Below are 14,088 nucleotides of genomic sequence, written 5' to 3' on the forward strand. Positions count from 1 at the left end.
GGCTAAGTCAAGATACACTGTATGTACTCTTTTGCCTCCATCCAGGTCTTTGGTAACATTCTTGAAGAAGTCCATCAGATTTAATAAGCATTATCTACCCTTAACGAAGCCAAACTGGGTTGGGTCAAGAGTTTGAAGGTCACCTGTGTGTTTTTGAATATGATGCTCTGTGATGTTTCTCTCCCAGGTCTTGCAGATAAAGTTGGTTAGGCTGATGGGTCTATAGTTCCCAGAGTCTGTTGATGGACCCCTTTGTACAAGAGAATTATTGTTGCTGTTTTCCACTCTGCTGGGACAAAGCCAGTACTTAGGATGTGGTTGAAGAACGTGCCAAGTGGTTCCGCTAGGTCCTGTTTTAGATCATTTAGTAGGCAGCCTGGGATGTTATCTGGTCTCATAGACACTGTGTTTTTGGCCATGGAGAGTGCAGTTATGACCTGCTTTTTGGAGATACTAGGTGGAGAACTGGTGACAGGTATGCTTTGGGGTATGTCTGGTGGGGACATGGGGGGGGGGTGAAGTTTGTACCAAATCTGTCTGCTAGCAGGTTGGCGATGTCCTCAGGGTCAGTATGAGTGGTACCATCCACTACTAGTTTGGCACAAAGCTGGGCCTTCCATTTTATATTTCTGATGTAGCTAAACAATGCCTTGTAATAATCGTTAGCTAGGGATGCTAGTTTAGCTTCATAATTGGCTTTAGAGGACTTTGTAAGATATCTAATTTGCTTGTGCAAGCTGTGTAGGGTGTCCTTTCTCTGCTGACTCAGTTCCCTCTTGTTCTTAGACATTAGTTTCTTCCTCATGTTGTATTACCTATTTATGCTTGATGTCCACCAGGATGTTTTTTTTTTTGTGAGGACTTTGTTTTGATCAGTTCAGGTACAGCCGAGTCTGTATATTTGTATAGATGTTTATATAGGGCATTTGTGTACACCTCTGTATAGGAGACAGTGATGACAGTGATAGCAGGGTGTTTGAAACTATTTATGTCATCACTTAGGCTATAATTTGCTTTGGAGAATTTTTTCATCCTTTTTGCCCTTAGGGGTGTCAGGTATGATCATTACTTTAAATGAGACTGATTTATGATCAGACCTTACCAGAGAGGTCGACACAGAGGGGGTGGTGCAGAGACTCTTTTGTTGGTGAATACTAAGTCTAGGACATTCAAAGCCCTTTGTGGAGGTGCAGACTATCTGTTCCAGAGCATTTGTATTAACAAAGTCCAGGAACCTTATGGTGGGCATGTTTGTGCTCATATGTAACGCCCAATCAATGGACAACTGTGGCAGGAGTAAAATAAAGACATGCACAGTTCTGTTCCCTGCTCTTTTTGAGTCGCAACTGTGAAGAATAAGGGTAATGAGACTAGAAGTGCATCTGAAGAGGGGGTTCCCACTCCTCTCCAGCAGAAAATCCAACATCATTGCTCAACATGGTCCAGTTACAGCTGAAAAAGATGGTAGAGCCTGCAGTGTTGGCATGTGACCCAGATGGAATGCCTCCTGGAGCAGACTGCAGAGTTTCTCAACTAGCTGTACCCTGTCATTAGGCCACAGAGGAGGGATTAGTCCACAGCACTGGCAACCCTGATCCATCTCCTAGTGAGGAATCACAGTAATGTTCCTCTGGATTGAAGCAGCAGGCAATATGCTGTTACTTGTACGTCAGCTTACCACCCCCCAATATGGTGTAATCCATTCTTCTTATATCATGGCAACATGCTGTTATTTGTAGTTCATCTTACCCCCCCAACATGGTGTAGTCCATTCTTCTTATGTCACAGCAGCACACTGTAGCTTGTACTCCACCCTATCCCCCAACATTAATGTAATCCATTCTTCTTATGACACGGTAGCATGTTGTTACTCGTTCTCCGCCTTACCCCCTGAGCATTGTATAATCCATTCTTATGTCAACAGGGTCGCCACCTTTCTTTGGGGCCAAAATTGGACCAAGCCCCGACCCTTTGCACCTCCTATAACCACACCCATCTCCTTTCCCTCCCGACCCACTTTATGCCCATTTTGTGACATCATCATCACATTAGGTGAGAGAGAAAGCCCTCTTTCTCCATTTGTGATGCTTTTTTTTTTCTGGTGATTTACTATGCTTTTATGTAAAAAGCATATTAAATCTACCAATTTCACAAACTTTGATAGTCTATTTCTTTTTGAAACAGGATACCAGAGTTTGTACAGCGTTTTCTTGACTACAGGACAATCAGTTTGATTTCTGGATAGTCTGAAAAAAAACGGATAGGTGGTAACTCTATATCTCATGGTAGCATGCTGTTATTTGTACTCTACCCTACCCCCCAATATGGTGTAATCCATTCTTCTTATATCATGCCCCGTATCCTGTGTGTTGTTCAACCCTCTCTGTCACCATTTATCTGCCCTTTGTTTGTCTCTCTCTCTATTTCTTACCCTCCCCTTCTATTGCATGTTAATCAGAAATGTTGCCCAGCTTAACCATTCTGCTGCATGTTGTCCTTCTCTGTGCCCTCTGCTTGCTCCTTTTCCCTAATTTCCTACACACACTCTCCTTTCCCCCTTTTATATGCATCTAACACAGTGGTCTCCAAACTTTTTTGCACTAACGGTATCAATGTAAGACAATTTTCCACAGACTGGCCATCTCACGGCCCGCATAATAAAGCAGATATTTACTTATTTATTTATTTGACATTTGTTTAATGAGGAGGCCAGACCCGGGGAGAATAGCTCCAAAGTACAATAAAAAGACAGTTGGCAATAATTACCCCAAAAAAGTGTACATTGTGCTGAACATAACACTGATCTACTATGGTTGAGAATTAAGTAAACCTAATGGCAACCTTACTGATGTTATGTTTATAAGAGCAATATTTAAAATCTGTCCCTATTATTAGGCTCTGTCCAGCATACCTATTAACTGTACAGATTTTCACAGAATGTACAGATTTTGGCCTCATATTTTTGGTCTTTTTCTCATAAAATTGTTGTTTTCTGGCAAATCACTGGCAGATCATTGAGGCTGAAGTCAGAAAATAATGACAGACAGTTGTTTCAGACTTCATACCCTTCAGAAAATGCATGCTAATGCAAAACCTGTGTTTCTATCAACTTTCGAAGTTTGTAAGAGCAGTACATAAAAGGGTCCCTATTTGGGGCCTTTGTCCCCCCATTATTTTTAGCTTTGTCCAGATTTCTTGATCCAAGTAAGAGGCTGAGAGGTATTCATACCTCTCAGCTGTACAGATTTTCGCAGAATGTCCAGATTTTTCCGTCTGCGTTTTGGTTTGTTCCTCATAATTTTTGTGATTTTTCTGGCAAATCACTGGGATGATCTGAGGACTGAAGTCACTAAATAATGATATACATTTGCATTTCAGACTTCATATCCTTCAGAAAAATGCATGATAAGACAAATCATGTTATTCTAGCAACTTTCTATAGTTATAAGAGCAATATTTAAAATCTGTCCCTATTTGTCCCCCTATTCTGTTAGGCTTTGTCCAGATTTTTTGCACTACTAAGAGGTTGAGAGGTATGGTGTGTGTGTGCGTGTGTGTGTGTCTGTGTGAGAGACAGAGAGAGGGGGGAGAGAGATCGCTGGAAGCAGCAGCAATGACATTTGTGTACCTTTCGTCCATAACACACACACACACACACACACCCACTTCCTCATTCATACCTGCATTCATTCACACATCACTCTGTCTGTCACACCCACACGCCACACACCCACTTATGCATTCATTCATACATCGCTCTCACTCTCCCGATCTCACACATACACAGTCACTTCCTCATTCATACCTGCATTCATTCACACATCGGTCTAACTCTTATGATCACACGCACACACACACACACACACACACACACACACACACAGATTATTTTGCTTTCATGCATGAATTCACTCACACACACAGACAGACACATAAACACACTCATACAGGCATTCACTTACTTACCTGACGGCCCGGTACCAAGTGCTCCACGGCCTAGTGGTTGGGGACCGCTGATCTAACAGATGTTCATGTACATGGACACTACAGCACTGCAGTCTCAAATACTGTATGGCTATACAACGTTATGCACCACCATGTGCCATCCTGTTTAGGGGTTGTGATACCATGCACACCACAGCCCCTATATGTACTGCTTCATTCTGATATACTGTGATCTGTGACTTCATGTTTTTGGTTCTCACAAAGTTTGTACAAAGTAGTGTGTGGATTCTGCCTTGTTCTTTTGTGTACATGTTTCCCTGCATGGATAGGACTGCTTGCATATTTGCTGTGTTGTTCACTTATGTACCTCAAAGCACAGCCTGTCTCACTTTTGATATGTAATTAGTGCCTTTATCTTCATACAGTGCATAAAGCTGCCACGCCTTCCACGGAAGTACAGTCTCTCTGCTTAAATACCAGTGAGAGTGTTGCATTTAATAAGCTGTCCAGATGAACTGCATTATTTTCAGAAAAAAAATGTTGTCTTTACCTGGGTTTGGGTAAACAGGTGTGCTTTCAAACAAAACTGTTGTCGCTCCATTGCAAAGGGGACCATACACCACATAGCTGTGTCCAGTAATCCAGCCAATGTCAGCTACACAGCCAAAGACATCTCCATCATGATAATCGAATACATACTGAAAGAAATACAGAAGCATTTGAATAAAAAAATAAGCAAAAGGGTTCGCAGCAGTCAGCTACAGAAAATAATATTCAGCCTTTCATATACAAAATAAGTTGTAGAGTAAACATTTGGACATTTCTATAAACTCTAGTATTAATGACATTATTCAGATTAAAAACAAGATGGACTGTCTTCATATTGTACTGTGCAAAACTGTTCATGACAATTTTTAAAAAGCTCTTCATAACAGTAACAGAAAACATGAACATAATTGTCCAGCTCACAAGGAAACAGTGAGGTCAATAGTCTCTTTTCGAGGGACAGTCAAGGTGATTTTCATACTGACTAGGGGGAATATCTCTTACTCTTTTTGGTAAGCCCCATATGATCATTAATATCCACCTGAGGTACCACCAACTCAGGCAAACGGGGCCTCAGTTTCACATCTAATCCAAAAGATAAATGCAGAAATAGTTTCCATACAGCAGTAAGGCAGCCTTGAGTTCACATCACTGCATCCTGCCTGATAGATTGAAGGGGGGTTCTTTCTCCAAATGACTTGCCTCTCACATTTTTTCCTGTATAGAATATATGGTTATGAAAGATGTGTCCATTTCCCAGTCTAACCCCCTTTCTTCTGAGAGCATGTTCTAATTTATATGTAGGACTGCTGTAGGATTTATCTATTAATTATCTGTTTACAAGGTAAGTGGTCAGGGTAGACATTTTTCGCCATGACTTTTTTCATTTGGCAAAACAAGAAATAGAGAAAATTCAAAAACATGTAATATACAGCAAAATTAAGAACACCATAACAACACAGCAAAGGTATACTATAAGAATATTAACATTCATTCTTTCATTTTTCATTCCTTCATTTAATATTTGTTACTTGCTTTATCCTATTTAGGGAGGTATTGGATCCAGAACCTAGTCTGGCAAGTAGTGCCTAGAAGGATGGTAACCAATCCTGGATGGGATGTCAGTCCATTACAATAATGACATACAATGAGATTGAATATAAAAATAAAATATGACAGTGCTGATATGAAAATTGCTACATGAAGTCTTCAAAACATGCATGTATCGAAAACTGTAAGCACATAAAATTCAGTTTAAAAATTCACCCACATTAAAATAAGCATGCAGGACTTTCAACATGTTGTCCATATGGATACTGTGTCCTAAGCTGCTCTGTCACTTTGTTTAGACATTATAGCTCTATCCTTACATTACTGATTATCCCTCTCAAGTGTCCCAGACAAGTACGTTTTCAGGATAGACCAGGCAGAACAGAGGAGGAACAGTACTAATGTTCCAACAATAGAGGGTAGCAAAGTGTCTCATTAGGAAGAGCATTTTCTGCAAAGCTCCAGGATCAGGGGTTAGTCCTGAGTTCTATTGTTTGCTTGAAGTATACAAGTTCGCCCTCCACTGCAGTCTCCTACCACATAGCAAAAACATGCTGGCTGACTGGCTATGCTAAACTACCAATATATAGTTTGTATTTACCCTTGCTTTTGTGGCCTTGGTCCTTGCTGAAAAGCATCCATGACCCAGTCCAGTTATTCAGGTGACACATGATAAATAAATAAGTATATTATTTGCCTGTAGGTCCAGGTAGGCAAATGCCAGTAGTGACAGACATTATCTTTTAATATATTCTGCAAATAAAATCCACTGGACCGTGACCATGAGTGAATACTGCAATGATGTACAGAGAAGATAGCTAGCCAATTGATATCATTATGACCACGTGGGAAGATATAAACGATCACCATGGCAAACAGACACTAAGTGGTGTGCCTTACAAATGAAATTACTAACTCCCATTCTCTGTCCTACACACTGACTATTCCATATATACTTGTGTAATAGTATGTTTCTATTAACTGTGCCTAAAGTGCTTAAATAAATAAATATAAGTCACTTTAGCATCACTGCTGTTGCTTTTCTTGAGCCCAGATGGGTAAAACAAAGTGCTTAAAATCTGACTTCTATGAACACTTTTCTCTGAATTTGCCACATCAAGGGAACAGCCATTTACTGTCATGTTATGTTCCTCCTAGGAAAATGACTACAGAGGGTCGTGCAAGCTCTGAGTGAGATGGAACAGAGGGTTTATTGTTACTACAGTACAGCTTCATGCTGGACTTCAGAGACAGATTTAGTTGTAACTGCTAACTCTAGTGACATGCCAGTCAAAACACATACATAAGGGTGACATATAAGATTGTTTAAATATTTGTGTAGCAGTAGCTAAATTGATCAAGTTAGTGCAAAGTGACTAGTTAATATGCGGCATAGCCCAGATATTGGCAGAAAGGATGGCAAGGAAAGGGTGGGGGCTGCCCTGTCATAAAGTATAGTAAAAATCACAGAGACATAGGTTCATAGGTTCATACTAGGCTATCTGCCCTGAGGCAATTATAAGCCTAGCCCGATTCTGTATGGCTTACGCCACCCCTTGATTTGAGTATACTGTGCCCTTTAAGGTTTAGTTTACTGTGCCTCTGTCTAATAGTGACACGGGAGTAATCCTTGGGACAAACCTACGATCCCCCATCCACCTATCGAAATTCTTCTTGAAGAGATTCAGTGAGGTGCTCTGCCTCACATGAACTGGAATTCTATTCCAGAGCGAAGGGAGCCTCTGGGTAATGAACCTGTCCCTCCAGCAAGTTCTATTTATTTCTGTGCTGAGGTTGAAGTCCCTCGAGCATGTGGCTCTAAGGGATTTAGATTTACTGAGGTGGAGCATGTCCATTAATTCTGGATTTGACATAGCTTTGTATGTCAGGCATAGATCGCCTCAAGTAGGCGTATGCAACTGAGAAGAGCTGGAGTTTTTTTAACCGAGCAGCATATGGCATCTGTTTGAGACCCTTGATCCTCTTGGTGAGATACTTTTGGGGTCTTTCTAATTGCTGCAGGTGTCGGGTAAGGTACATCCCAAACGGGGCATTGTATTCTATGATGGGCCTGATGAGGGATGAATAAAGGGGCACGATTACCTCTCTTGATCTAGATGTGAAACCCTTTGTGATGAGGTGGGCTATGTAGAAGGTCTTTCTAACCACTTTGGCAATGTAGTTTTCAAAGGAGAGATTGCTATCAACTTGGGTCCCCAGGTCCCCAATAACTTTCTCTGTACTTAATGGGTTTCCACCTATGTGGTAATTTGTGGGAACATTGTTTTTGCCAAAGGGTATGACTATACATTTTTTGGCATTTAGCTTTAGACCATGGCGCTGGCACCAGTTATCTGTCTCTGTGAGACCTTTTTGAAGGATGTTTGTGTCAGCTGGAGAGTTGATTATGGCCCAGTTTGCAGCTTGGTGAGCCATAGTCCTCCCACGTTTACCTGTACCTCGGAAAAGTATATACCGAACAAGAGTGGTCCCAGAACAGAACCCTGTGGGACGCCACTTGTGACTGGTTTCGAGTCTGACATGGCTCCAGCAACTCTCACTCTGTGGGTTCTGTCTTTGAGCCAGTTTGACCCATCTTGTGACATAGGGGTTTATATTTAAGCTGGATAGCTTATCTATGATGCCCGAGTGGGGTATTGTGTCAAATGCCTTTGCAAGGTCCAGATAGGCTGTGTGGACTACCTTCCCCTTCATCTATGGCTTTGGTGACTGTTTCGAAGAAGTCAACCAGGTTCAAAAGGCAGGATCTGCCCTTGACAAAGCCGAACTGGGTAGGATCTAGTGTCTGTAGGTCCCCAATGTCTTTGTTTATGAGCTCCATGATGATCCTCTCCATAGCCTTGCAGACTAAGCTAGTCAGGCTTATGGGGCGATAGTTTCCAGGGTCCGTAGAGGCTCCACCTTTGTGGAGTGGGACCACTGTTGCTGTTGAACACATGAAGTGTTATTTATTTTTTATTTATTTAGTCAGTTGTTAGCTACGTAAGTTGTACAAAATCCTTTTCAGGTAGTTCTACTAAGAACAACTCAGGCTGTCTTCTAAATATAGAAAATATCAAATTACAGGTTTAAAGACAGTTCCACACAAAACATGTTAACACAAAGCAAATGTCAGTAGTTACACGTTATTCTGATTGCGTGATGCATGAGATAACTAGTAGCATAAGTTTAGGCCTTAGGAAATGTGGTGATAACAAGTCATAAATCAGCTTTCTAATACTACACTACCAGATCACGTATTTATCACCAAGCTCTCCACATATTTCAAATGACCTCAAAGATCTAAGTTAATTACTTAAGTTTTTGCATATCAGGACTTAATGTAGTTTCTGTGTGTTTTTACAAAGTGTTTTGTAGATGGTTTTCTACACTAGTATGAAGGAATTTTCACTAATTTTTTGGGTTTTCAGTAAATTTTTCTTATATATTTTAGTTCTGTAGTGAGGGCTGAATTAGGGTTTCTCAGTTGTATACGTTAGTTTCAGTTTATTTTAGTTAGTTGTGACAAAATACTCTGCCTTTTGCCAATAATATCATTTGTAGATTAACTACTTATAATGTGTATTTTATTTTATTTTATTTATTCTTTAGCTTTTATTGTCCTAAAATGAATGACTGCAATGTCTATTGCGTGAATTTAAGTGGGCAGTGTTTTGTGGTGAAAGAAGGGTTGTATATGTATTTTATGTGTGCAGTGTAAAATGCTGTGTTTTTTACAATGACAAGTGAAAGGGAATGCGGCCATACCTCTCAAAAACTTATTGCAAGAAATCTGGACAAAACCACAAATAATGGAGAGACAAATGCCCTAAAAATAGGGACACCTTTTAAATATTGCTCTTAAAAGCTTAGAAAGTTGATAGAATAACAGGTTTTGCATTATCATGAATTTTCTAAAGGATATGAAATCTGAAACTCAAATGTCTGCCATTATTTTTTTACTTCAGCCCTCAATGATTTGCCAGTGATTTGCCAGAAAACCACAATTTTATAAGAAACACTCAAAAATATGAGGTAAAAATCTGGACATTCTGCTAAAATCTGTACAGGTGAGAGGTAAGAATGCAGCCTGTGTTCTATATTTTTAACTAATTGTAGATTTGAGTTTAGAGTATTATTTTAGGTGGGTAGTCAGGGTGTTTCTGGAGATGTAAGTTTTTGCAAGTACAGTATATGAATGTGAATTTTAGTTTTTTGTGAGTAATATATATATGTCAGGTTTAGAGGAATTTTAATAGCTCTGATGACATGACAAGAGTATAGATAAGCTTCTTATATGCCAAATATGAGGATAAAGAAAAATATAATCTGCGCACTGCACCAGATAATGTTGTTCTGACACCCTTTATTTGGGGTCTACTGTTTGGTGTGTGTGTGTGTGTGTGTGTGTGTGTGTGTGTGTGTGTGAATATCTCATCTCTGTGACATATAAACATATCTGTGCATACACACACACACACACACACACACACACACACATATGGGCACACACACACACACATAAGGGCCACATCGTAATATCGAGATATCACAATCTCGAAGCTTTGAATACCGACGCTCAGAACTTTGAAACTGCGGAATCTCGAAACAAAAAAAAAATACTAAAACAGCAAAACATCAGTAATCAAGTTTTTGCAGGGGCAAGCCCCACCTGCAACTTAAATATACTAACTCCGAGATCGCACTACAGTGCAGAAAATGGTAAAGTTCCCGTTCCGCACTGTACAGCAATCTCCATTGACACTTTTCGATATTCTGCAATTTCAAAGTTCTGAGCATCGGTATTCAGAACTTCACACCCCCTGCTACTTAAATATTCTCACTCCGAGATTGCACTACAGTGCAGGAAAGGGGAATCTCCCAGTTCTGCAATGTAGTGGGATCTCCGCTATCATTTGTCGGCCTTTCAAATGTTCGATCATATGGTGTCGGAAATATGGGTGTCGAACATTTGAAATTTCTATTAAATGAAAGGCTCTCATATAGATACACACACACACACACACACACACACACACATATATATATATATATATATATATATATATATATATGGGTCTATGTCAGAATCTTGAGTTTTCAGAAACTCAAAATTCATGTTGTTGAGACTATAAATCTCGAATTTCAAAAAACAACAAAAATCTACCTTTTTTCTTTGTTTTTGGAGGAGGACAAGTCCCCCTGTAGCCCCTGCATATTATATATACCAAGTCTGTGACCGCACTACATTGGGGAAAAGGGTAAATTCCCTGATCCACACTGTACCTTGATCTCCATTCAGAAGCTCTGAGTTTTCAGAAACTCGATCATTTCATTCCGACAGTATGAATTTTGAGTTTCTGAAAACTCAAGCTTCTGATAAGGGCCTATAGATATATATATATATATATATATATATATATATATATATATATGCGTCTACCTGATAACACCGACATGCCAAAACACCGGCAGCGAAATAACTGACACGAAAAAAAACGAAAAAAAAAAAAAGTTCAAAAACATGAAACTTCACATGCCCGACAAACCAAAATCCCGACAATCAACAAAACAAATACCTTTCCCGAAAAACACACACACAACACAAGCACACCAAAATCCTTACAAACCTACACTAAACCTTACATACACAACTATCTATGCACTAACCTTAACCCAAACCCTAACCCTAAGGTCCTTTCCTATCGCACACTTACCTTACTCGCACCCTAACTCTAACTCACTTAATCCGTCCCTCACCCTCAAGTCTGTCACTATCGCACACTTACCTTACCCGCACCCTAACCCTAACTCACTTAACCCACCCCTAAACCTGAACTCCGTCACTACCGCACACTTACCTAACCCGCACCCTACCCTAACATCTGTCACTATCACACACTTACCTTACCCACACCCTGACCTTAACGTCCATCCCTATCGCACACTTTCCTTAACATGTTGGTGTTCTCAGCGTCGGTATTCTCAACTGTCGGTTTTCTCTGTTGTCGATCTTCTGGTGTTGGCGTTCTCGTTGTCAGCATTCTGCAATTTCGGCATTTTCAGGTAGACCCATATATATATATATATATATATATATATATATATATATATATATATATTCACTTTATTATCTCAAAATACTGAAATATCGAATTTCAGTATTTCGAGACTATAAAGTCGAAACACCAAAAAAAAAACCCAAAACTGCAAAACCTAAAACCATGACCGTTAAAGCACACACATAAACACAACTACACCTACCTCTGCACAACAACACAAACACACACACACTTACTATAAGCAGGGGGGCAAGCCCCCCCTGTGCTCCCCATCCCCCCACCTTACCTACTTATTTATACTAACTCCGAGGTCGCACTAAACACTAACACACACAAAACCCACCAGCATACATTCCACACCCCCCTCGCACAAACACACATCACACAGATACAATCACCACCACTCTCAACACTGACACACTCTCACCTACGTACCCTAACCCACACCTAACACTCACCGACACACAAACCCTCCCCAAAGCCCTTAAAAACACAACACTTACCTAATGCGCCATCAGTACCGCGGGTTCAACATTCTGGGTTTCATATTCTGCAGTTTCGCACATCTGCAGATTCGACACTTTGGTCTCGAGATACTGAAATTCAACATTTCAGTATTTCGAGATTCCAAAGTGTTTATATATATATATATATATATATATATATACACACATATAGACAGATATCGCAAGAGCGAGAGAGAGAGAGTGATAGCAGCATGTAAAACACTGCAGGCACCCTTGATAATTTAAACGTTGTTTATGTACAGTGAACATAGGAAATGAAAGTCACTTCTAACATTAAGGCAATTCAGGACACTTACAGTTCACCTCACTGTTTCCCAGTCCAGATTAAGTTTCGTAAAGTGTGTAACAGGTCTTACAGTACACAGACTCAATATAGCAGTTTCAGTCAAGCTGCTCTGAAATCCGAAATATATCCACAATGTATCTACAGTTAACAATAATACCTATTTGTTAATCAGGTGGGCCCACTGGACAAACAGTCCTTTTGTACAAGAGCAAAGTTTGATTAAGTGATTTGCTCAAGGTCACACAGTAGACAGACAGGAGCTAAGGGAATCAAACCCTGTATTACAGAAAGTGGGGTTCACAGCTTTAACCTCTGCACCAACTGCCAGGTAGGCTCCTATTGCTCTTTGAGTATACCCACTGGACTTACAATAACTCTTCCAAAATAATCACAACTTCCATTGGTCAGAGATACCCAAGTGTCTGTACTTGGTCTCACACTCTGTCTTTGAGAGGCAAACATCTCTGCCCACTGTGACTACAAGACTTATTTTTATCCATATATTTTCTCAGATATTTTACAGCTAACAGGCTGAAACAAGAGTTTATTACTGTAGTGCATAATATACATCAACATAAAACTGTTATATAATGCCAAGATCCAACTAAAATAGCAACTTTTTTAAAGCTGCACAATAAATCCACAGTAAGCAATTCTGTCTTGAAATCAAATGTTTCATCAAACTGTAGGACAAATCAGCCTTCATTGTTTTATATAATGAACAGGTCGCATGGCTTAATTACCTACTTGTTCAATGTCTGATACCTTTTGTTTTAATTTACATTTAAAAGTACCAAAATGATTAAGTTCTGGCTGAACACAGGCATTTAATTTTAATTATCAGCTGTATTCTTTGATGTCAAGCATATTTACTGCATACCTTCCCCTAATATCCATATTTAAAAATATACAACATAAAAATAATACTGTTTACAATCTACACATTGGGTAAAATGTCTAAATAAAACATTCCTGTTGCTTTTAGTTGTTACCGCAGAATCATCCATAGACTCTTTTTTGGGTTCCTAAATTTTCCCCAACATAAAGTGTTATGCACTCTGAGAAGCTTTCTAAACACACCGCTCCTTTAGACATAACAGTAGAAATGACCAGGAGAATAAACCTTTTACTATTAATGAAGCAACCATTCACATTTTTCTTAACTACCTTACTGGACAAAAATTTCAAGAATGTTCCTCTTTTCTTATTGTTTATTAAACAGTTATCCATTTTCCTTATTCATTTTACTAAATAATTCCTTGAAATGTTGACATCTATTAACAAAAATAAAGTGTCTCATCTCTCTTAATTCATTGTTCCTTAAACTTTTCCAATTATTTTTACAGTTTTCATAACTACAGCAGTACATAAAAGGAAATGCAAAGACATGACTCATATCATTTGTATTCTGTCAATATCATCCCTTTTCTCATTAAACCATGATATTTATCTACGTTTCTTTTTTACACATCTTTAACCACCTTGTTAATTGCCGGTTTTAGGTAATATCTTTCCTTCAGTCTCAAAGTTAGATCTCTAACCTCATCATCAAACTGGGGTTCCAAAACCGTCGACCTACCTGATGTACCATTGGCTCCTAACTATGCTGTTCTTTAACTTCCGGGGTCCATAAATTGCTGTTGCTACATTTTCCATCTTTTTAAAAAAACTG

General features: G+C 39.4%; 1 protein-coding gene across 2 annotated transcripts in view; it reads right to left on the minus strand.

Moving 5' to 3' along the window:
• Positions 1-14,088, minus strand: part of LOC122804648 (acetyl-coenzyme A synthetase 2-like, mitochondrial) — an 874,305-nt gene that overhangs the window by 431,241 nt on the left and 428,976 nt on the right. For both annotated transcript variants that reach the window (XM_044074629.1, XM_044074630.1), the window contains exon 6: positions 4,496-4,643. In XM_044074629.1, the coding sequence (XP_043930564.1) occupies positions 4,496-4,643 (148 nt within the window). The remainder of the gene's footprint in view (positions 1-4,495; positions 4,644-14,088) is intronic.

The sequence above is a fragment of the Protopterus annectens genome, chromosome 6.part0 (genome assembly GCF_019279795.1).
Source record: "Protopterus annectens isolate FY-2018-M chromosome 6.part0, PAN1.0, whole genome shotgun sequence".
Classification (NCBI taxonomy): Eukaryota; Metazoa; Chordata; order Ceratodontiformes; family Protopteridae; genus Protopterus; species Protopterus annectens.